Source organism: Dermochelys coriacea, chromosome 2 (assembly GCF_009764565.3).
Source record: "Dermochelys coriacea isolate rDerCor1 chromosome 2, rDerCor1.pri.v4, whole genome shotgun sequence".
NCBI classification, from domain to species: Eukaryota; Metazoa; Chordata; order Testudines; family Dermochelyidae; genus Dermochelys; species Dermochelys coriacea.
Genome location: NC_050069.1, coordinates 192,325,944 through 192,350,615, shown reverse-complemented (window position 1 = coordinate 192,350,615; position 24,672 = coordinate 192,325,944). Strand labels below are relative to the sequence as shown.

Here is a 24,672-nt window from a genome sequence, read left to right as displayed (position 1 = left end):
CTGCCAATCTTTGAGTAACTAAAATCTAAACAATTATTAATAAAAGAAAAGACGAAGAGAGTTTAAAATGTTTAATAGAACGTATACATACAATAATTGCAAACTCCTTATATCAGGTTTGTATTAGTGATATTTTAGACTTCTGGCTTTAAAGTCTCTACTAACTCCCAAAAGATTGGAAGGTCCTCAGTCCATAATGCAATATGCTCCTTTTAGTTGTAAATCCACAGTTCAGAGAATCAGGGCAGGAAAGAGGCAAAATGGAGATATCTCAGAGGTCTTTTATACCCTTTGCCATATGTCTGTAAATTGAGTAACTTAAACACAGCTCACAGCCGCAGTTTGTGGAAAGTTACTGGCCTAAGATGGAGTCCAAGATCACATGAGCATACCACATGTCCTTACATGCTTTGATGACTCTCAGAGGCAGCCATTGCCCATATCTGTGCTGAGGTGTCCACGAGAAGACTTACTGGATGGCATGAATTTATTGTATGGCCCATTGTTAGAGTGAAATGTCCTTAATAGGCCATCAAGCTTGAATAGTCCATTCACAATGGGCTGGAGAGACTGGATGTAAACTACCCAGTGGGTTTCAAAGCGGTAGCCATGTTAGTCTGTATCAGCAAAAACAACAAGGAGTCCTTGTGGCACCTTAGAGACTAACAAATTTATAAACTTTCGTGGGCTTAGGGGTTTAGCCCACGAAAGCTTATAAATTTGTTAGTCTCTAAAGTGCCACAAGGACTCCTTGTTGTTTTTACCTTATGGGTGTTACCCCAGGAACAAACACATTTGATTTATAGATACATAGCCAATATTCATAGCTTCAGATACAGTGATGATACATGAATTTAAACAGGATAATCTTATTTAGCAAAAAATAACTTTTCCATTGACACCATATATGACAGGCTTTGCACAAGACCTGGAACTGTACAACACAGGCAACATCAGTGACACAAATGGTCATTTTTCAATCATTATAAAGTCTTATGAGTATCAGGATATTTGTCCTAAATATATTGTATCTGGGATCTTTCAGCTCCATGAGAACCTTGAAGAAGAGCCCCGCAATGGGTGAGAGAAGGGGAAACCAAGGCACCCATTTAAAATTCACTGTTCACATAGCATCCTCTTGATTTTGATAGTTTAAAAGTGGAGCTGGGCATGAGCCAGGTCCTCACATTTAAACATTCTTTTCTCTCATGTCCCCTGTATAAAATTTTCAAGGGGATTCAGATTTGAATTTGTTTATATGAACCCACCACTTAGGTTTTGGTTCTGGTTTGACTCTAAAACTGAAAGGGATCTAATGTCTGAAATAATGAGGCTTGGATGTGTGCCTAAGTGACTGCAATCTCACTAGAACGCTCATTCCTGTGAGTTTTCCATCATTTGAAGCCATTTTAGGTGCTTTTTTAGTCCTGGTTTGACCTCAAACCTAAACCCCAAAGATAGCCTAAACAAATCTGTATCTGAACATCATCTCTCTGCCGGTCTCTAGTTAAAACAACCAATACTGACTAGAACAAACACAAAAGCTGATTTATATAATAATCTTTTAATGTGATTTAACTTTCCTGCCTTTGTCTGTGGAAATGAAATGATAATGGCTACAGGCTTTACAAATGCTGAGCAGTAGCAGATGATTCCATGGTCTGAATGAAGACTATTTAGGATGAAGAGAACAGAATGACATTGAAGTGTCCTATTATAAGAGAAAAGGACACACACTTCAGCTCTTTACAGACACTGTTGTTATAGTTACTATACTGTCACTGAGTATACCACTTCAAAATATTGTCTCTGGTATTTCCTTACATCATTTTATTTTGTTCTTCTAGGTCACTGGGATGCATTTTGTATGAGATGTGCTGTCTGGATCATGCATTTACTGGACACAATTTTTTGTCTATTGTGCTAAAAATCGTGGAAGGCAACACACCTTCTCTTCCTGACAGATATCCAAGTAAACTGAACACAGTCCTCCACAGGTTTGTTCTCTGGCTTATCATATATGTTCAATTATTTTCAAAATAATTGAGTTAGCTTTCTTCCATTAATATTTCAGCATGCTGAACAAGAATCCTTCTCTGAGGCCATCTGCAGCAGAGATTCTAAAAATCCCCTACATTGATGAACAATTACAGGTATTTAAAATGAAAAAGCAATAGACATGCACTTAACATACAAATATGTATGATGCAAAAATGCACTAAAGTAGAAGAACGTTTGATGAGAAGAAATGAGTCCGAGAGGAGTCCATGCAAGTTTGAGATAGAAGTTTTCTTTACAAATGATGGTGGGAAAACAAAGCTCTTGTCACCAAACCCTCTAGAAAGGGGACTGGATGAGTGTGTCTGCTTAGCATGAAATTTTATAAGCAATAAAGAGAGCATACATTTATATATTGCAAACTTCTGAGATCATTGGGGGTGAGGTATGAGGAATCTCAACTCTGTTCCACTTGGCCAATGGCCAAGAGATATCCAACTGTTTAATGAAAAACAACACATTCAAGTAAACATCTTGCTTTTCTGTTTCATAGTCTTGCTAAAGTGTATATTATTTCTAGGCTTTATGGAAAAAGGGACAGAAAAGTTGTTAAAACATTTTATATTGGGACTGTACCAAATATTGGATCATAGATGAAGATGCTGGGTCACTGCATTACTATAATTTGTTGATTTTGCTGCTGTTTTATTTTTTAGCAGAATGTCAAATGCAAATTCATAAATATGGCTCTGAAAGACAAGACATTTAATTGTCAGAAAGAAGCTGCACGCATCGTTAATGCTGTGTAAGTACTGCAGTGTTTTTATTAGTAAAAAGTACTACAAAGGAAAGAGTTGCTAAATGCATTCATGTTTTAACATTTATTTAAATTAAACTCATAAGATCAAATTTTTAAAAGGGATCTGTGCTAACAAATGCACATGCTGGTGTACACCTACATTTTTAAAGCACTTTTTTTTTGAGAACTATGGTAAAAAGCACTGTATGAGAGCAAAGCATTCTTTTTTCTATGTGCAAACCCATAACAGCATGTACACATTGGTTAATTGTGCATGCGCATAGGATATTTTTACATGCAAATATAGTACCTGTTGTATATGTAATTAAATTATTCCTGCTCACAGTTACAAGTTAATGCACATTTTTTACATGTGGTCCTCAGATCTGTACCTTTTGAAAGATTAGGTCATGATTTGAAGTATGTTATGATTCCGTTATGCATTGTGTAGTTTGTGACTACAGTAATATCAAAGCTTTTTTTCTAAATGGTTTCAAACTGAAGACATAAAACATTTAAACTAATATTCAGGGTGCAGGCCTGTAGGATATCATACAGTTGCCTTTTAACTATATTGAGAAATTAACATTAATCATATTTATTAGATCTTATACTAATATGTATTGGATGTTACCTATCTGAGATAATTCTATGATATTAAAGATATTTAATTTAAACAGTATTAAACCACAATACTGCAATGATTAGCACAAATTTCAATTCTGATAATTTCATTATGCCTTCTTATATTACCCCTGCAGTTTCAGTTAGATCTGGCATTCCACTTCACTTCCTGTCCCTAGAGATTTTGTGTCATATTGCTTTGCACTATTAAACAGCTGCTGTTTTCCTGCACAAAGGTGGGAGTAATTCACAGCTGGGTGAAGGGATGCACATTCCTTGTCTCGTACTTGCCTCCTGGTTTGTTATGAGGCTTAATTAATTGTTTGTAAATTTCTTTGAGATCCTTAGATAACAGGCAATACAGAAGTGCAAGTTATTATTATCCCTTGTAATCATATCACAAGCAATATAATACAAATCAATGGCCATAAATATTCATAAACTATTACAGGACGCTCCCATGTGCTTCACATTTATTACTCAGATTTGTCATGGGACCCATGTAAGAACGAATTCATAGCTTTTCAGAAGAAGTACGGTTGTTTGGTGGTGGACAGTTGTGCTCCTAAATGTGATTGGCACAATATGCAGGCAAGGTTTCAATTTCCAAAAAGTGTTTAAAATGTGTTAGCTGAAATATATACTAAAGCATAAAATATTTGAAATATCAGGGATGCGATTTTCAGTCTTGGCCTTCATTTTGTGGACACAATTTTTCACGTCTATTGAACTGCACACACCATTTTAAACTTAAATCACACTTTTTCTTGGTTATTTATTTGGGGCCAAAAATTGTGGGTGCAGCTTATTATGGGAGCAGTATTACACCTGAAAAATGGAAAATCAACCTCCAAATTTCCCAGTGTTTCCAGGATGGACTGATCACACCTAGACCCTACCGTTGAAGGAATACAGTAAGCTCCAAAGGTGTTTTAATTGGATCCGGTTTAAACATATTGAAACAGATCATCTTTCTAATTGATATTATGTATGGCAGAATTGGCATATACAGAGATAGTGTGTGTTATTCTGTGGTCAGTAACCTCTTGCATCCATTCAGCATTAATGGGTCTGTGATCTTCTTCAACACAAAGAACAGGTTCTAAGTGTTAACAAGTTCTTTGCATGAATCTATAGAGAAATTCTTGATTTCTGTGACAAATAACGATTTACTTTTTGATAAACCTTCCTATAAACATCCATTCCTTTTCCATGTGTCCTTATGCAGTAGAGCTCTTAAAACACTCATTCCTAGGAAAAGGTGTATACGGTTTTGAAGCTTTTCACCTTGCATTTATGTTTGTTCCATATGAAAAGTAAGTATCTCTTGGCAGTGGTGATCTCTGTTTTCAGAGGCCCAGAGTTCCCATAAAATGCAGCACAATGCAGATTATCTATTTTTGGCAGAGCTTAACAATTTACCCTTAAGCTTTTCAAATTAAAGGCAACTGTTTTTTGTTTTTCAAAAACCCTTATCATTAAATATAAACCCTCCCAGAAATATGCTATATTCTGAGTCAGTTGGGTTAAGTATTCAGAATATGTATGAAAATAATATGTCTGAATCTAATTACAATAATATATAAAGGTTTTAAATAAAATTCAGATGAGATCATTAAAAATTTGTATTGTGATTGTTATTAAGCAAAATGCCAAAGAGACAGATTAAAAAAAACTCTGGAAAGTGTTGTCATTCAAAAAGTCAAAGGACAACAATTTAAACTTTAAAGCTATATAATCATAAATTGCTATAAACTTGAAGCTGTATTTCATTTTTGGAAGTCCCTACCAGGAGCAGCTCAATGTACATCCTTCCCAACCACTTTGTCATTCTACATCTGTGAGGTTTTTTTCTTTCCATGAATTGCTTATATATCAAGCCCAGCCTAGCTTTATGTTTTCTAATAGAAGTCCATAATAGTTTACTGCAGTTCTACCCAATTCATAAATTTTAAATATTTAAACGAGCATAAAGCTCTACAAATTCAAATTCAAAACTTGGAAGAAAAATGGCTTTGTTATCCCAGAGGTTTTTGTATTATAAATCCCAGCTCTGTTATAATGCATAAGAAATATGTCTAAATTATTCATTCTTAAAGGATTTTTTCAAAATTGTTTAATAACTGAAATCTTCTTGTCTTTGTCTTCAGTGTCATATGTTTCCCAATACCACTGAGATCCTTCTACTATTTTCCTCCATAGGCAACATTTGAGAAATGTGGTGAAAATATATCTCCCTGCATTGTAAACATTCTGATGTTTCCCAGGATAGTTCCCCATAGCCTATTACGTGATTTATTAGGGCATAAAATTAAGCTCTTAGATGATCGCACATCAAAGTAGATGAAGACTTTGAAGCTAAATCTTGAGAATAAGAGTAACAATTTGAAATTAATACTGCACACCATAAATTCCAATACTCTAAACTTTTGGTTTACATGGGAAGTCATAATGTATGACTGCAGTTGCATTTTTATAATTACTGTAGGCTGTAAAATAGTCTGGGATCTGTACAGTTTTTTCAAGTATAGGACATGTATTGGTCTCTTGTGTTTATGGATACAGTTGAGATCCTGAATAGGTGAGTTAGTAATTCATGCTTAACTTTCAGGAGAGGTCTATGAAAACCATTTGAGTCATGAAAAAACCACTACTATTCTGTGGGACCAGGAAATGAATAACAGCAGATAGCTTTTACAAGAAAGTAAATGACTATTATAAAAGCTCATTAAAAGAGCATTAACATTTTCTTCTTTTATACTTCTTCAAAATTGATCATTAAAAAATTCTGGTTGGTATTGTTATCAGTTGGTTTAATGTTAAACTAAAAGGCAGAATTTCTGCTTGTGATATTCTGAATGAGACAAGAGACTATAACTTTTGTAGGTGTGCTTCCATATTTATTATTTTATTAATAAAGTACTGAGAATTTCACTTTGTCTATCCTCTTATGAAATATTTAAAATGGTGTATGCAAAATGTTCTGGGTTTATAGGTCTACATTTTGCATACTTTCATAATGAAAATAAATCTGATATAACACTACTGTAAGTAAACAAACCTCTGTTTAGTCCATTACATTACCTATGCTTTCCTCATTAATGTACTTAAAATGTCAACATCTCTCAGCATCACAATGATGCAATTTTAAATATTGCTGTTTACATTTTTATATAAATAGAGGCTTGCATACTTTTATTTTTAGGCAGAAAAAAGTCCATTTGCAAACTCTGCGGGAACTGTCTGAGGTGCAGAAAATGACTCCACGAGAGCGAATGAGATTGCGGAAGTTAAATGCTGCAGATGAGAAAGCAAAGAAGCTTAAGTAAGATGTATAAGTAACACTGTGTTTTCACCATGCATTCCTTCACCTGTGCAATTTGCCAGGAAAGCAAGAATGAAAACAGTTGACTTACAGAATGGTGATTTTACATTGGTTAGATAAGAGTAATTGCTGAAGCAGGGGGAAAAGTCAGAGCACTAGCGCAAAACTGTACTTCAGATGCTGCCTTCTTTACTAAATAAATGAGTAAGAAATCTTCATTTTAATTTATATAAAAGAAGGGTTTTTTTAAATGACTTGTTGAGGCCCCTACTCTGACAAAGCAGCCACCTGGCTTTAACTGGCAGTCCAGTTTGGATGAAGCTGTCAGTCATTTTGGCCTCTGGGATTTGCATAGAGAAGCAGAAAATTAATAGTCCTAAAATAAAAGATGTTAGGTAATGGCCTTATTAAATGAGCAGATACAATGGTGATGGGCATGGTATAAAAACTCTACTTAGAGACTAACAAATTTATTAGAGCATAAGCTTTCGTGAGCTACAGCTCACTTCATTTTTTGGTTTTTTTTTTTCCACCAAATGCATCCGATGAAGTGAGCTGTAGCTCACGAAAGCTTATGCTCTAATAAATTTGTTAGTCTCTAAGGTGCCACAAGTACTCCTTTTCTTTTTGCGAATACAGACTAACACGGCTGCTACTCTGAAACCTCTACTTAGAGAGTTTTTCCTGAGACATGATGGGTCATAATAGAGAGTCTTTGAAATACAGTGCATACTGTTCATGAGAGGGACATGAGGAGGACCTTGAAGTGATGTTTGAATGCCAAGGCTGGCTCCACCACAAAATAAGGAAGAATTTATTATGTTGCTGATCTGCTCGATTTTTTCCCCCAGTAAAATATTTACAACTCTTTTTATTTGAAGTGGGGAAAAAAATCATAGCTGCACTGCTTGAATTCATGTTAATATCCTCTTCAAAACAGTCTCTCAAAGTTCAGATTAGAATAACTAATGTTTATTTTGGTATTTATAAATGTATAGTGGAGTAGTTAATTGTTTATGACCATTGAGATCAGCATCTTAGTCTTGTCATGCCAAAGCAAGCATGCATCTTAATTTAATAATGACACCCAATTAGAACAAAGACTACAAACAAGAAAATAGCTCAGGTTTTAAATCCCAATATGAAAAAAATTCTGAATTACCATTTGTTGTGTCTATTTGACATATATAAAAATTAGTGTAAGGGAGGAGTTAAAATTACAACTGGATTGAAGATGATGATGATGTTATATGGACATGAATTTTCATACCAATAGAAATTGTTCTCCCTGGAAACACAGTCACTGTCAAACAGCTATTGGAATTTCACCATCTGCTATGACTTTGGCTGTTGCTTAAAATCTTTGATAATATTCTTAACTATGAGAAGCCAATTTGCAAATGTAGGGGGGAAATAATAAATAATAGATTACAGAAGCAACTGAGTATTTTGTAGATTGGGATTAGGAAATAGTATAGAATGGCAGTTTTTTAATTCATGTTTCAGCAGATAAAATAAATGTATCTCTTCAGTAGCATAAAAAGGATAGTCCTCTTCAAAACCCATTCGTAATTATGAAATTAAAACACTGGCCTAGATTCAACTGTGGGATATCCAAGCATATTGTAGAACAAATGCACCAGAGATGGACAGTATAGGTATTATAAAAGATACAATTCCACTTCAAGTGGGCTACCTGCAGTCAGCTAATGCAGTTCCAAAAGTGAGTGAGAAGAGAGCATAGCCGTGGAGCCCAGAGGATTTGCCGAGTTAGCAGATGACTAATACAATCTCCTATGAGGAACATCTGACACAATGGGCAGAATATAAAAACACTGCCTCTTTCCTTGGGGTGAAAACTTCCCTGGAGCATTTGGTGGAACCAAGGCAACAGTATTTAAGTTCTTCTGAGTTGACCAGGTTCCTGTATGGAACCAACAATTTGGTACCTCATGACTCTTTTATACAAAGCAGGCAGGATACATTTTATAAATTCTGTAACTAAGGACTAAACTCTCTCCCTAGATGCATCCACACAAGACCCGCTGGATAAATAGAAGCCCTTTGTGCACACTTGAACATTTGGCCCTATGATAGAATGTACTTTTCCATTTATTTATGTATGTGTAATAAGCAGTAGTACCTTATTGTAGAAGCTCCTGCATGGTATTTGTGATACATAAAATTGAATAAATGTACTCTTTATTTATAGACAAATGGCAGAAGAAAAATATCAAGAAAACCTCAAAAGAATGCAAGAACTGAGGTCCCGTAACTTTCAGCAATTGAGTATAGATGTGCTTCATGTAAGTATGAACTCACCCTTAGGGTGTTTCAGACATACACTCAAACGACAGTACTTTTCAGTTTCTCACACTTCTACAGTATTGTGGGTCAAATCTTGGCCCCAGATATGTAGTTTGGATTGTGCATAGAAATCTAGAAAACTCAGTTGAACTTGGTTCTGTATTGAGAAAAAGTTCCTTCAGTAACTCAGGTACACTTCAACAGATGTCTTTATCAGTCCCATGGCATCATTTCTTTTTCTTAAACTAATTCTTAAAACCAAACATATGCACTGAAATTTTGGACTCTACTGCCTGCTTCTGTTCCCCCCCCCCCATGAAGTCATAGTTCAAAATAAATTCATTTTCAAGATAGTGTTAAGTGTTAAGACTGTAATCTCTAAAATACCATACTTTGGTAGGGCTGCTGCTTCCTTTTATTTATTTAGTTAAGAAGATTACTTTGAATTTTCCATCCAGACTTCAGTAAGAAGGAAGTCTCAGAGTGTCTCCCCAGGCAAGCTTTTATTTGGCCTGAAGCTATCTGTAAGAGAAAATAAGTCAGTTTAGCACCAGCTCTGCAGCTCATCACAGATGCAGCAAAGATAGTTTGAAAAAGTCAATCCACGCATCCTAGAAATTATGCCTTTTTGTTTAGCGTTTAATAGCTTCTCTCTGGCATGCCAATATGTTTCTGTTTCCCACTGTCTCTAGTGAAATAGTGATGTTTAATCTGTCTTTAAGAAATAACAATTGCTGGTGCTTAGTTTTTTAAAAATGATTAAAAAGTCCTTTTTAAAAAAGTGACTGCTCATTACAAGTTTCCAGCAGTTGTATAGATCAGAGTATCTGTTACACTGTGGTCATGCTGAGGTTTCTAACTGATTATATTTACTAATGTTCCTTCAAATAAGGAATCTGATGAGTGGGCTTCAAAGCATCTGATTCAGTCTCAGCCAGTCATTGCACTGGACTACATATCCATAGGACATAAAGAACCAAGTGAAAATGAGACACCAGGCAGGCTCTGTATGTCTGAATCTGTGGAGCACGGTAAGAGTTTGAAACTGTATGGCAAGTTAATCCACTTTCTATTTGAAACCTCATATAAACAGGGTAAGGTTTAATTTTTTTCTCCTTTGGTTAACCTATAGCAGAGAAATTTCAGTAAAAATTGATCAGGGTTGCTAAGGAGAAGGAAGGATGGATGCTGAATATGGGACTGCAGTGTAGAAACATGAGGGTTTTATGGTTCTTGAGCCTATGGGAGCTGGGAGTATCAAAAGGTGGTGAACTCCACCTCCAAGTGAGGGGCTGGGTTAAGAAACGGACAGCTTTCATCTTCACACCTTCAGTTGTTTGGTATTGGAACAGCATTATGCTTAGCAGTTATCCTCCCAGCTGCAAATCGACTGTAGGATTATCCTAGGATATGTGCATTTGCTATGTGTGCTGGGATTGTACCCCAAAATTGTATCACAGTGAGAAAAGCAGATGAAAAACCTTTGAGCCTTGCTTGTCTGTACTGGCCTAAAATGCTTAGTCACTGTCCTGGGGTCATAAAAATCTACATAACATGTGCTTTGCTTGTGGATGAATGAGCAAAGGGAAAGCTCAGGCTTCCATACCTGGCACACTGAAAATAAAGTTTTACATAGAGTAATGTACTCTCTTTTAGTATAATATTTCTGACAGTGCATGCATGTGTTCTGTTTCTTTCTAGCTCACTTTGCTTCTTAATGCTTAGAAAGCAGATCCTGTATTTTTTTGTGTGCCTGTTGTACTGGTGAAAGGTCAAAAATCCTGGGGACCGAAGGCTTCCATTTTTTCACAGGATAGGCATATTGTAGTCAGGACAGTGACAGTGCAAGTGTCCAATCCATATGCTTCCACCGTGATCTGTAAGGAATTGCTTCGAGGACCAAAGTAGTTCCATCTTCATGCTTGTTCAGTCATTGGCCTCTCCGCTGAGACTTCCATCTAGGGGCAATTTGTAGTGGCGGATTTTGTGATGTGGGTGCCTCTCCACTGGGAACAGGACTGAAACAACCAAACTCCAAGTCAAACTGAAGAGATGTGATTTTTTTAAAGTCAGTGGGCTTTGAATCAGGCCCATAAAGTGTAAAAATAAAAAAGGGAGCATGTATATGAAGTGTTCATGTAAATAATACATGAACTAGGTCTATATCTGAAAAGTTCAAAGGTTTTAATTAAATTATATATCACTTCTGTGATGTACTAACTTCACAAAATCTGACCCATGTGGTTAAGGAGTGACATATTCACTGTGAATTACAGCCTCTTAAAACAGTGTGTTTGTTAGATATAGCTCTATATTTATGTAATATTTATACGTAAATGTCTTCATTAAATGTATTAATATTGAAAACTATTGAAACTACTTTCCATTGGTTGCTCTGGCTTTAAATGTTAACTTTTTATTTAGCTATATCTAAAACCCTAAATTGGGAACATCAAAATTGCTTTTCTAAAAAAATAGAAAATAGCTTTTAATTTTCAGTGTAGCGGCATTTATGCCTAACATGGTTGGCTTGCTCTTTCATAGTAACAAGAGAGACACTCTGTGTGGGAGAGAACACAGCTGCTAGAAAGTACATCCAGGGGAGAGAGACAGTTGCCCACTGGAGACCAAGAAGGAGCAATGGAAATGAGGCTGTGAGTGGGAGTATACCAGGGAAGAAGCAGATGCAGAACAGCATGTGAGCGGGGAGAAATCTATGTCTATCTTTAGAGTTAATCCATTAATAAATCTGATGGGTACTTATGATAAGGATTCATTGAGAATGTAGGAACACTACCTAATTTTACGCTCCCATCATTCAAAAGTTTGGCCAGCTGCTGTTAATTTTCAAGTTGCAATTTTCTGCTGAAACTATATTTCCACAATAAAATTTATGTTTGTATCAATATATTATAGAGCACAAAAATAAAAAAAACTTGGAACAAGTTTATACAATGGCATTTTGAGGTTCTTACGCTTTAATTGAAAGTTAATCCAGATGACTGTATGAAATACTTGTACTCCACTAGGAGAGATCATCTAACGAGAGTTGGAAGATTTAGTTTAATTAGTACCTCAGCTCTAAGTGGCATGGAGACTCAATCAAATTTTTGAAGTATTAGGTACATCTATTAAAAGCTGGGGAGGAAACCCAAAGCATTGAAGTTAATTAAAATTAGGAACAAGCACAGGATCATTGGTGATCACGAGCTCAAGCATGAAATGAGGCTTCAGCTTGCTAGAGAAATCTACACCAGTTCATTGCTTTCACTGTGAATACAACTTTCACGAAGCGAGCTAGTCTACCTGTGAGTATGCCTTTCAGAATGATTTTCACTTCACTCTCACCGGTATGCATATGAGGCACAGGAGCTACCTACAATTACAAATAACTGACCAATTTCGTCTTCAAGCAATTCCCTTTTTTCAGAGGATGAATGGGGTCTTGTATGGATAACTAAATGCTCACTGCAGCCTGCAAACTGGTAGCAGGTAGAGCTAGATGCAGAGAAAGCCATACTTCTTAAAATGTATAACTCATTAGTTATCAAGTCGACTCTACATCATGCTCCTGTTCAAAATCAGGTTACACACAGATAGTGAATCATTGTAAAATGACATAATTCTCCAGAACTGTGAAGAAATAATCAGTTTCTTACACTGTCTATAGAAGCAGAGGTGATGCTTGCCTTTTGGGATCCCTGAGCAGGAATATTTTGGGGTCCCCCTTATCTTTCATCCACCCACTAATAATATGTTATCGCCACAGACCAAAAAATTCTCAACACCACATATAGTAGTCCATTTTTTAAAACGTCCATGTTAAATAAGATGAACAGTATTTGGGGGTAATGCTAAATCAGGGCCCCTTTTAGCTTCTTGGGGCCCTAAGTAATTGCTTAGTCTTCTTATGCCTAGTGCCACCGCTATATAGAAGGATGCTGATGGCAATTTGAATATTATTTTTAAACAAGAGAAGATTTAAATTAGTTCTCCAACATTTCACTCCTTACTACGCCATCCAGATGAATTATGGAAATGTATTCCTTTCACTCTAGGGACCAGGACTACTGCAGAACCATCTGAGGCTCGCGGGACTGCAGCTGATTCAGAGCATGACTCCTGAACCCAAGTGTTCAGATGTCTAATGTTAAGCTAGAGCGGTTTGTGACTGCCAGTATGCCTTGACATTCTGTCATTTTTCCCTATCTACTTCAGTGGCTTTGTGCACATATTCTGTACCACCCTCTTTTACTCAGCAGAAAATGCAGAATGCAACTAAAGAGAGAAAAATATGGGCTCTAGCTTACAGAAAGCACTTTGAAAATCTTATACCAATATATTGGTTAAACTTGAGCAGACGGGAATTCAGTCTTAGCCTGATAGGCAGTAAAAGCGACAAATGAGGTGAATCACAAATTATACTGATTTTCTTTTAGTGAGCCAAGTTCTTTGCTCCTGTGCAAAGGAGATACAGGGACAAAGTTGTGTCTCTAACAAGCATATCTCCAGAACTCTGATATTTACTCTTCTTTGTGCACTGGGAGGCAAAATTTGGCATTGCCGACATATGCGAGTTTCTACAAATGGGAATACAGGCTAGAAAAGAGCCTTCTGGGAAGCAATGTTAGGCATACCAACCCCAGAATGAGAGAATCCTCACTGTATATACTATGCAGAATTTATTTCAACTACCTGCTGGAATCTGCATCTGTGTCCCGCTCCCTTTGCAGTCAGTTTGCTGGCAGAGATAGGAAGCATTTGAAACCTGCCTGCCATGGTGTTGTCAAGGTTCACTGGAAAGCCAATAGGGAGTGGACAGGTCTCTCTTTTCCTGAATCATTAACCTGCAGGCTTAGGCGAGCTCACTCTGATGTGGGCATAAGAAACCCTCGTAGCTCTCAACATCAGTAAGTTATGGACAGATGTGTTTGTATTCCATTGAGTCTGCAGGTTGTAGGATTCTGCCAGTACAGCCCCAATATGTAGGTGCAATTTTTGTGCTCATGCTGTAGTAGAAGATTTAGCCATTTTGACCAATTTTATTTAAAGGTTTGCAATGTGTAAAAATAGTGCTTACCATGGTAGGTGTTCAGTGAGAGTGCCCTGCAGCCAGTGGAAGTTAACAAAACTATCAGAAGAAATTTTTTTTAAATTGCCATAAGTGTTTTTCGTCACTAAAATTCATGCATCTTCACTCACCAGTCTGGATTAACAAATTGTTTCCTCTTTCTACCAGGAGGCAACAGAGTCACACGAGAGCAAAATAATTTGCTTTGGGTTATTTTACTGAAAGAAACATTGTTATTAGTTATTGATAGTTACACAATTCAGCCAGCTTTAGCCAGGTCAGTGTAGATCAGCTGCATCCTTGCCCACTCAAAAGTGTAGAATTTGCTGAATAAGTGCAAAGGATTATTTATGATTTATAAAACAATAATTAATGAGTTATAAAACAACTTTTTTATTCTTGAAATTGTTTCCATGTAACATAGTTTTCTTCTGAGCTGATTCTTTTTGTATTGATAATGTCTTCCAAGTTCAGTGCCCGGTTAACTTGGATAATTGGAGATTATTGGAAAGAAATATAATATAATTGAATATAGTATTCAGTGAGAAATGTGTTGTTCTGATCATATTTTTCTGAGAAGTAAGGAGTCATTCATCATCTGAATACTTTAAAACAGGCTAGGCAAAGCAGCTGAGAATATTTTGCATTGTCAGATAATCTCCTAGGATTTTTCCATCTCTAATTTCTTTGCTTAAAAGAAAGAGGCATGAAAACTTTAGACAAAATCTTACATTGGGATTGTGTGCATATGCCTTATTTAAGCACTGTTAGTATTGAAAGTAAAGTAACTGAATATTTATTATTTGCTTCCGTTTAAGTTATATATAATGCTACTGATGAACAATGTTGCATTTACTTATTCCAGCTCTATTCTGATCTATTAGAAAAAGGAAAACAAAGGAACTCCACTAAACCATTGCACAACTTGCAATTTAAATAAAATGAAAACAGAAATCTTACTAGTTTTTCTATAGATTTCATGTCCTGGCCAAATTTCAACTCAGATAATTGCATTGTAGCTGCCTAAATTCCCCTTGCATGTGTTTATTTTTCCACTTCCTATCCAGAAATACTAGTTTTCCAGCCCCATCCATTAATTATTTTTTTATATTCCCTGTATATTAAGTAACTCATTTTGTAGATTATGGGGACAAATGTGTATTGGGGTAATCCTGTATGCATATTTTCCATTGTTGCAAGTACATAACTGGGAGATATAAGGTTCAAAGACCCTCCCTCCCCATCTTCTCATGATCATAAGGAAGAACAACCACCTGGGGATGATTTGGCTGATATGGACTTGCTTTTTGTTTTTGAAAGCCCTTATCTTCTGAAGTTTTGATTAGCTTTTACTATTCTCTTTTTTGTTCTCTCTTTGATGTGTTTCATTTAACAAAGCATCCCTATTTGTATCATGTGAATTTGGCAGTGTAATGTTTTCTGGGTATGGCTAGATGTCTTGGTGATATATATATACAGTACTTTTCCTCTAAACTTCAGTATATCAGAATAAAAACAAAACTGGCTGTATAATACAACTGGTAAGTAGAGGCCAGTTTATGTGTGGGGGAGGGCAAAAGATGGCACAAAACAAGAGTGAAACTCCCCTTATCCATCCAGCTGTTCCCAACAGTGAAATACATCTGCATCTGGAGTGAATTGAAACACGTACAGCTGCATCTGGAGTAGAGTGAGAATTTATCTATAGAGGAGGGCAAAAGCTGTTATAAAGTAAGAGTAAAAGTCTCCTTGAAGCACAGTCAGCCTTCCTGGTACAGGGGAGTATAACTGGTGCCTTTTTCTGCCACCAGTGTGAATTTGGCCCATATAGGTAGGTAGGTAGATCAGGTATATAATATAACTTCTGCTCTCCTTCTTCTGTTTGAAAGCTACTGAAATATAATGTAAGGTAATATTATTTTATTTCTTACTCAACTAGAATAGTATAAAGATAATTTCTTTAGAATAGCAGGTGCCCATTGTCCTGCCTAATTAGATTCTGAGTAAGGGCTTGGATGCTAAAGGCCACGTTCTGCACTCAATTTACATCTGTGTAATATGATGTAAGTCAGTGTAGCTCTGCTGTTTTACACCAGTGGAGGATCTGGCCCTTAATATTTTATTGTTCAGCTACTGTGGATAGAAGATGTATGTTCTCATGTGATGACAATGTATGTGATGGCTTTGCAAGGCAGTACCTAATAGGTTGAAAAGAGTGGTGTGGTACTGTTAGATATACAGAAGAACAATGCTTATTTTGCTAAAGGCCTAATTCTCTTCTCACATAAGTTTTACACTGGTAAAATCCCACTGACCTCAGTAAAGTTCATCCTGATTTACATTAACATAAATAGGAGTAGAATTGGGTTTTAATAAAAATGGAAAATGAGGAAGAGTGTATTACAAACACACTCTCATTGTAGTCCTCATGTGAGACTCCTGTGGTGCTTCTCCGCTATTACTGAAAAATACACTCACATTTAATTTCTGGGCTCGCCAAACTGTATCCGTCTTATCATTTCATCTTTACAACAAAGTGATTCATCTAAGTGACAAAAATGGATAGAGCAATGAAAATTTAAAGCCGTGTACTCTTATTTTTGGCTCAAAGTGCCACTTTACATTCATATCAATTTCACAGCTGAAAGGTCACGGTAAGCAAGAGGGGAACAAATGTTTTATTATTTTTTCAAAAGTATTTATGAACCCATGCATGCAAACACAGTTAACCCACCCAGGGTATATTTCTAAATAGGAAAGGGAATATGAAGACTCTGAATAGGGTAAACATCTAACCTGGGATTGAAAGGACAAAGCTCTTTTCTCTGCCACACCAGAGGAAATCCAGAGTAGTTCTTCAGATAATAATTACTCCAGATTTATACTGGTGTAAAAGAACAGAATTTGGCCCACAGAGCATGTACAAGGAGGTGCACAGTTCCTATATAGTGAAGGATTCATGCACACTGTTGTCCAGGGCTGATTTGTGGATGTGTTGAATCAGTTCATCTCCTACTGCTATGAATCCTCTGATTCTCCCTTGTTCTCCACCCCCTTCCACCTTGTCCCTGTGGGGCTCTGGGGCCACGGAGCCTAATTCAACCTCAGTTCTGCAAAGCACATGCTTAAATTTAATCATGTACTTAAAGCCATCTGTATTAAGTGGAAGTTAAGCACATGCTGAAAGATTTTTCGGAATTTGGGCCTTAGGCTGCAGTGGTGGCTGCAGAGATGCCCAGTTCCAACACTGCAGCCTGGGGGAAAGAATTTCTTCCTTCTTTACCCCTCATTAGATCTCCAGGATCTAGATAAATTATTTGGACTGAGGGCTTGTCCCTTTGTTTTCATAGATTAGTAGATTATAAAGCCAGAAGGGACCACTGTGATTATAAAACCAGAAGGAACCACGCTGTGATCATCTAGCCTGATCTCCTGTATAATGCAGTCCACAGGACTTCCCTGAATCAACTACTGTTTGAGCTAAAGCAGATCTTTTAGAATAACATCCAATTTTGATTTTAAAATTGTCAGTGATGGAGAATCCACCAGGATCCTTGGTAAATTGTTCCAATGGCTAATTACACTCACTATTAAAAATGTGTGCCTTGTTTCCAGTCTGAATTAGTCTAGCTTCAACTTCCAGCCATTGGATTGTGGCTCTGCTAGATTCAAGAGCCCATTATCGAATTTTTGTTCGCATGTAGGTACTTATAAATTGGATCCAATTGCTCCTTAACCTTCTCTTTGTTAAGCTAAATAGTTTGAGTTCACCACTATAGCACGTATTCCAATCCTTTAATCATGCTTGTGGCTCTTCTCTGAACCCTCTCCAATGTGTTAACATCCCATAAGGCTCTAAGGGTCATCAGTTTCAATGGGTGTAGAACCTGGTGCTGTGGGGGACCTTGGGCTCCCACACTCCCTTGTCACCACCAAGGGAGACAGACAAAGTAACACCTCATTAATCTTGAAAGGTCAAGTTTCACAGAAAGTCCTGTCAGGACACCCACGGTCTGGGGCATCTGATTGGCTTGCACCCACTATTTCAGCCAGAAAGAGACCCAGGTGGGTTGCTTGAGTAAATGCATAGGCTCCCTGTGGCTGCCACATTGGACCCCACTCTTTGCCTGTCTCCTGCAATCTGCATCCAGTCTTGTTCTGGTTCCTGCTCTGCTCCCATTCTGTTCTTACTTAGTGCCTTGCTCCTACTCCATGTCTGATCTTTGTCTTGTCTCTGGTTCATGATCTTATGTCTCGCTCTTGACCATTGGCTCTGACCCTTGGCTCAATTCTTGACTCTGACTCCAGTTCTGACCCTTGGCTTGACTCCTGACCATCAGGCCAGACCACCTATGTTCCAGTTGCTAACAGTTGCCAAGACCTGCTTAGGCATCACTCTTCATGGTACCTGAATGGAGGAGGAGGGCTTGCTGCTACCCAGCAGTTCCCCCCGGCCCTAGTCCTCCAGAAACAAGTTAACTAACTTCAGACCAGGAATCTAGCATTGTGGACCCAAGTGTCTCAATTTTCAGCAGAGGATCAGTTGCTCCACAAACAACTTGCTCATTCCTATGGAGAAATTGCCACACTCCAGGATTCAGGGGGACCTCCTTCACTCAAGTTCTCCTACCTGAATGCTTTGATGGTGATCACCAGAAGTTTAGGGGATTTTTGAGCCAGCCATTTACTTTTCTTACTCTGTCCTCACATGTAACCACACAGACCAGGCAAAATAGGTGAGCCTACTTACAGGGGAAGTGTTGCACAGGGCTTTGCTCCTTTGGAGCAGGGCAATCCACTTTTTGACAAATAGGGTGCTTTTCTGGAAGCATTCTCTGCTATATTTGATAACCTATATTGAGACTGTACTGCTGATGCTGTGCTGTATAAGCATAGGAAAGCACTGTCAAATTACCAAGGATGAATATAAACAAATAACACAAGTATGTAGGGACAAAATTAGTAATACCAAGGCACAAAATGAAATTAAACTAGCTAGAGACATAAAGGGTAACAAGAAAACATTCTACAAATACATTAGATGCAAGAGGAAGATCAAGGACAGGGAAGCCTGTTACTCAATGAGGAGAGTAAAACAATAACAGAAAATGTGGAAATGGCAGAAGTGCTAAATCACATTTTTGTTTGTTTTCACCAAAAAGTTTAGTAGCAATTGAACATCTAATTTCATGAGTGCCAATAAAAATGAGGTAAGATCAGAGGCTAAAATAGGGAAAAAACAAGTTAGAAATTACTTAGAAAAGTTAGATGATTTCAAGTCGCCAGGTCCTGATGAAATATATCCTAGAATACTCAAGCAGCTGACGGAGGTGATATCTGAGCCATTAGTGATTATCTTCGAAAAGTCATGGAAGATGGGCGAGATTCCAGATGGCTGGAAAAGGGCAAATATAGTGGCAATCTATAAAAAGGGGAATACGGATAACCCGGGGAATTACAGACCAGCCATCTTAACTTCAGTATCCGGAAAGACAATGGAACAAATAATTAAGCAACCAGTTTGCAAATACCTAGAAGATAATAGGGTGATAAGTAATGGCCTGGATTTGTTAAGAACAAATCATGTCAAATCAACCTAAAACTTTCTTTGACTGAGTAACAAACTTTGTGGATGGGGGAAAGTGGTAGATCTTGTATATCTTGACTTTAGTAAGGCCTGTGATACTGTATCACATTACCTTCTCATAAACAAACTAGAGAAATGCAGTCTAGATGGAGCTACTATAAAGTAGGTGCATAATGGGTTGGAAAACCATTCCCAGAGAGTAGTTATCGGTGGTTCCCAGTGAAGCTGGAAGGATATACAGTAACTCCTCACTTAAAGTAGTTCCGGTTAACATTGTTTCATTGTTACGTTGCTGATCAATTAGGGAAAATGCTCATTTAAAGTTGCGCAATGCTTCCTTATAACATTGTTTGGCAACCACCTGCTTTGTCCACTACTTGAAGGAAGAGCAGCCCATTGCAGCTAGCTGGTGGGGGCTTGGAACCAGGGTGGACCGGCAGCTCCCCATCAGCTCCCCACTCCCCTAAGTTCCCTGTGCAGCAGCAGTTCAGCTGTCCCTCCCCACACTACCGTGTGCTGCGCCTGCCCTCTGCCTTGGATCTGCTCCCGGGAGCCTCCTGCTTTCTGTGCAGGGGAGGGGGGAAGATTGAGCTAATGTCAGGGTGTCTCCCTCCCCCCTACTCCTGCCCTCTGTTTATCCCTTCTCCATATAGAGCAGGTTGGGAACACAACAGGACTCAGGACGGAGAGAGCTTGCTGGCCGCAGCTGCTGTCTCAACTTCCTGATCTTTTTAAAGGCAGTGTGCTTAGTGGTGTCAGCGTACTTAAAGGGGCAATGTGCATCTCTCTCTCACACACAGCGTGTGTGTATCTGTCTCTGTCTGCCATGCTGTCTCTTCTCCCTCCATTCGTGCTGCCTTGTAGCGTGTGAGGCTACATTAACAACAATGTGTTAACCATTGAGGGCTCAGCCGAATGCTAGTTCATCATTTAGCAGTAAGGCATCCCCTGGGGAATATCCCACCCTCTAACTTCAACACCTCAACCAAGCTTCACAATCATCATTGCTGTGTACAGTATTAAATTGTTTGTTTAAAACTTATACTGTGCGTAGATATATATATATAATATAGATTTTTTGTCTGGTGAAAAAAATTCCCTGGAACCTAACCCCCCCCCCATTTACATTAATTCTTAAGGGGGAAATTGGATTTGCTTAACATTGTTTCAGTTAAAGTCACATTTTTCAGGAACATAACTACAATGTTAAGCGAGGAGTTACTGTATCAAGTGGGGTCCCGCAGGGATCAGTTCTGGGTCTGGTTCTGTTCAATATCTTCACAAATTATGTAGATTCAGTAACTCCTCACTTAACGTCCTCTCACTTAACGTTGTTTCAATGTTACATCCCTGCTCCATTACAGAACATGCTCATTTAAAGTTGTGCAACGCTCCCCTATAAAGTCATTTGGCTGCCTGTTTTGTCCATGGCTGGCAGCCCCCCATCAGCTCCCCTATGCCCCCCCAGCACCTCCCACCCACCGGTGGACCCCGTGGATCAGCACCTTTCCCCTGCTCCCCCCTCTTCCTGCCTGCGGCAATCAGCAATGTTGTGGCGTTCAGGAGGCTGAGGGCAGGAGGCAGGGGAGTGAGGGGGGAGGTTGTGCATCGCATTCTCGCTCCTTCCCCCAGGCTCCTGAATGCCACAAACCAGCTGATTGCTGTGGGCAGGAGGCTGGGGGAGGGGAGGAGCAAGGACGTGGAGTAAAGGGGGAGGAGGTGGAGTGGGGGGGGAGAAGAGGCGGGTTAAGGGAGGGGGATTGGGGGAAGGAGGTGAAGTCAGAGGACGTTAAGTGGGGAGTTACTGCATTAAATTGCTTGTTTAAAATTATTTAAAACCTATACCTGTATTAAATTGCTTGTTTAAAATGTATATAATGCCTTTGGTCTGGCAAAAAAAAAAAATCCCTGGAACCTAACCTCCCTATTAATTCTTTTGGGGAAATTGGATTCGCATTTTTCAGGAACATAACTACAAAGTTAAGTGAGGAGTTACTGTAATGGCATAGAGAGGACACTTATAAAGTTTGCAGACGATACCAAGCTGGGAGGGGTTGTAAGTGCTTTGGAGGATAGGATTGTAATTCAAAATGATCAGGACAAACTGGAGAACTGAAGTAGATAGGATGAAATTCAATAAGGACAAATGCGAAATACTCCGCTTAGGAAGGACCAGTCAGTTGCACACCTACAAAACTGCCTAGGAAGGAGTACTGCGAAAGGGATCTGAGGATCATAGTGGATCACAAGTTAAATATGAGTGAACAGTGTAACACTTGCAGAAAAAAGCAAACATCATTCTGGGATGTATTAGCAGGAGTGTCGTAAGTAAGACACGAGAAGTAATTCTTCAGCTCTACTGCACACCTCAGCTGGAGTATTAGGCCTTAGATGGAGTATTGTGCCCAGTTCTGGAAAATTGGAGAAAGTCCAGAAAAAAGCAGCAAAGATGATTAAAGTTTAGAAAACATAACCCATTAAGGAAGATTGAAAAAATAGGGTTTGTTTAATCTGGAGAAGAGAAAACTGAGAGGGGACATGATAATAGTTTTCAAGTACATCAAAGGTTGTTACGGATGAGGGAGAAAAATTGTTCTCCTTAATGTCTGAGGATAGGACAAGAAGCAGTGGGCTTAAATTGCAGGAAGGGACATTTAGGCTGGACATTAGGAAAAACATCCTAACTGCTCAGGTGGTTAAGCGTTGGGATAAATTGCCTAGGAAGGTTTTGGAATCTACATCATTGGAGATTTTTAAGAGCAGGTTAGACAAACTCCTGTCAGGGATGGTCTAGAGATAATTCTTAGTCCTGCCTTGAGTGTAGGGGACTGGACTAGAAGATCTCTTGAGTTGCCTTCCAATCCTAAAATTCTATGATAGGCCTACCACCACATATGCCACTCATTTTTGGTGACTGGTGGCAGATGTGGAATGGAATGATATGGCCCAGTTACACCAGTTCCAGTGGGGCTTGAGTGAAGAGGTGAAGGACAAGTTGGCCCACATCGAGAGCCTCTCCCAACTGAATTCTTTCATCAGCTTAGCTCATCATATAGACATCCGATTATGAGAGAGAAAGGAGAAGAAAAGCTTTGGTCCACCAACACCTGAGCCAATGGAGATTGACCTAAGCCACTGCCTGACCCTGGAATAAAGAGAACGATGATGTCACTAGAATTTGTGCAGGGCTTCCAGACATGCTCTCACCTCCTGTTTGATCAGAAAGCTGCTGGGAAACAAACAGGCCTAGGCATGGTAAGAGTAACTGGCTTGGGTGAGCTGTAGCTCACGAAAGCTTATGCTCTAATAAATTTGTTAGTCTCTAAGGTGCCACAAGTACTCCTTTTCTTTTTGCAAATACAGACTAACACGGCTGCTACTCTGAAACCTGGCTTGGGTACCGTTAATTTTCCCCACCCCAGTACTGCCTCCTGATGGGCCACCCACAAATGAACTGAGACCAAAAGGGCTTCTCCACAGCTCCAAGTTCCAATATAAATAAACATCCTCCATGTAGCTACATCCATCCCCCTCCAATGGGCTCTGATCAACTCCGGGGCCATAGACAATGCTATCGGTGTTGAGGTAGCATGAGTCTTGCACATCCCCCTCCAGCCCAAGGGCACACCAGATTTTGTAGAAACTATTGATGACTCCCTCTGATATTCAGGTCCAGTGACCCAAGAAACTGTTCCTTTAGAGATCAACCACTAGGAGGTCATGCAACTAAATGCAATCCATTCACTGTACTTTCCCCTAATTCTTGGCATTACTTGGCTGCTGCAGCATAACCCTGTTATTTTCTGGTGGGAGAAGATTTTTCTTCCAAATATTGTCAAAATATTGTCTGCCTTCAACCTGCCAAATCCAAGTCTCCAACCCCACGTTTGGAGCACCAGCAGAATGGAAAAGTTTCACCAGGATCATCCCAAGGTGACAGGCCCAGTACTACCCCAGAAGAAAGTGTGCCTGAAGAGGGTGGTGGTGTAATGATCTAAGAGTGAAAGGCTTCAGTTTTGACAGGTCTAGCACCCAGGGCTGCAGGGGGCATAGATCGCCAACACTCTCCTAGAGGGAGACAAAGCAACACCTCATTTATCTTGGAAGATCAGGTCCCACAGGAAGTCCTATCAGGATGCCCACGGACTAGGGCACCTGATTGGCTCACACTGAATGCTTAAATCAGGAAATGACCCACATGGATTGTCCAAGCAATTGTGAAGACTCTGTTGCATTGGACATTTGCTCATTGTGTTCTGCGTCCAGCTGTTCCTGGTTCTTCCTCTGCTTCTGTTCTGCTCCTAGTTCTTGCATTGCTCCTGCTCTGTGTCTGATCTTTGCCTTATCTCTCGTTGCTGTCCTTACCGTCACTCCTGATCATCAGCTCTGGCTCTGGCTCTGATCCTTGGTTCAACTTCAGATTTTGACTCTGGCTCTGATCATCGAGCCAGACTGCCTACATCCCAGTTCCTAACACATCTTTCTTGAATTGAGGGTACCAGGACTGGACATGATATTGCAGTAACAGCCACACCAGTTTCAAATAAAGAGGTAATATACCCTCTCTACTCCTACTCAGTATTCCTCTACATCCAATGTAAAGAACACTTAAAGTGCAGAATCTATCCTTGCTTCTCACCATAAACTCTCAGAAGATCTACTGAGGATCTTGGCATTAGCGGTTTTCTTTTGTTCTAATCACTTTTCAATTGTTATAAAGTTTTCATCTCTCACCTTTGTCCATCAGTCAGCTCCATTTACCTAGTTTCTTTGTTTTATAATCTATTCCCCTTTTATTTTTGTATACTCCACTGATTATAATATTTTAAATTCATTAACTTAATAAATATGTTGCAATATATTACATCTGGCAACCCCCTGATTTCATTATAATTCCAAAATAGCAAAGTACATTACAATAATTGCATACATTATTTCTATATTTCCATTGCTAATTGTAA

General features: G+C 38.7%; 1 protein-coding gene across 7 annotated transcripts in view; it reads left to right on the top strand.

Moving 5' to 3' along the window:
• The window catches only part of NEK11 (NIMA related kinase 11), a 169,716-nt gene that overhangs the window by 74,685 nt on the left and 70,359 nt on the right, over nucleotides 1–24,672 (top strand). For 4 of the 7 annotated variants that reach the window (XM_043508953.1, XM_038393222.2, XM_038393224.2 and 1 more), the window contains exons 7-12: nucleotides 1,848–1,997; nucleotides 2,075–2,153; nucleotides 2,715–2,803; nucleotides 6,627–6,746; nucleotides 8,959–9,052; nucleotides 9,946–10,084. In XM_043508953.1, the coding sequence (XP_043364888.1) occupies nucleotides 1,848–1,997; nucleotides 2,075–2,153; nucleotides 2,715–2,803; nucleotides 6,627–6,746; nucleotides 8,959–9,052; nucleotides 9,946–10,084 (671 nt within the window). Of the gene's footprint in view, nucleotides 1–1,847; nucleotides 1,998–2,074; nucleotides 2,154–2,714; nucleotides 2,804–6,626; nucleotides 6,747–8,958; nucleotides 9,053–9,945; nucleotides 10,085–11,597; nucleotides 12,004–24,672 lie in introns of those variants that run through there. The other 3 variants (XM_038393223.2, XM_043508955.1, XM_038393225.2) reach the window with 2 other exon arrangements.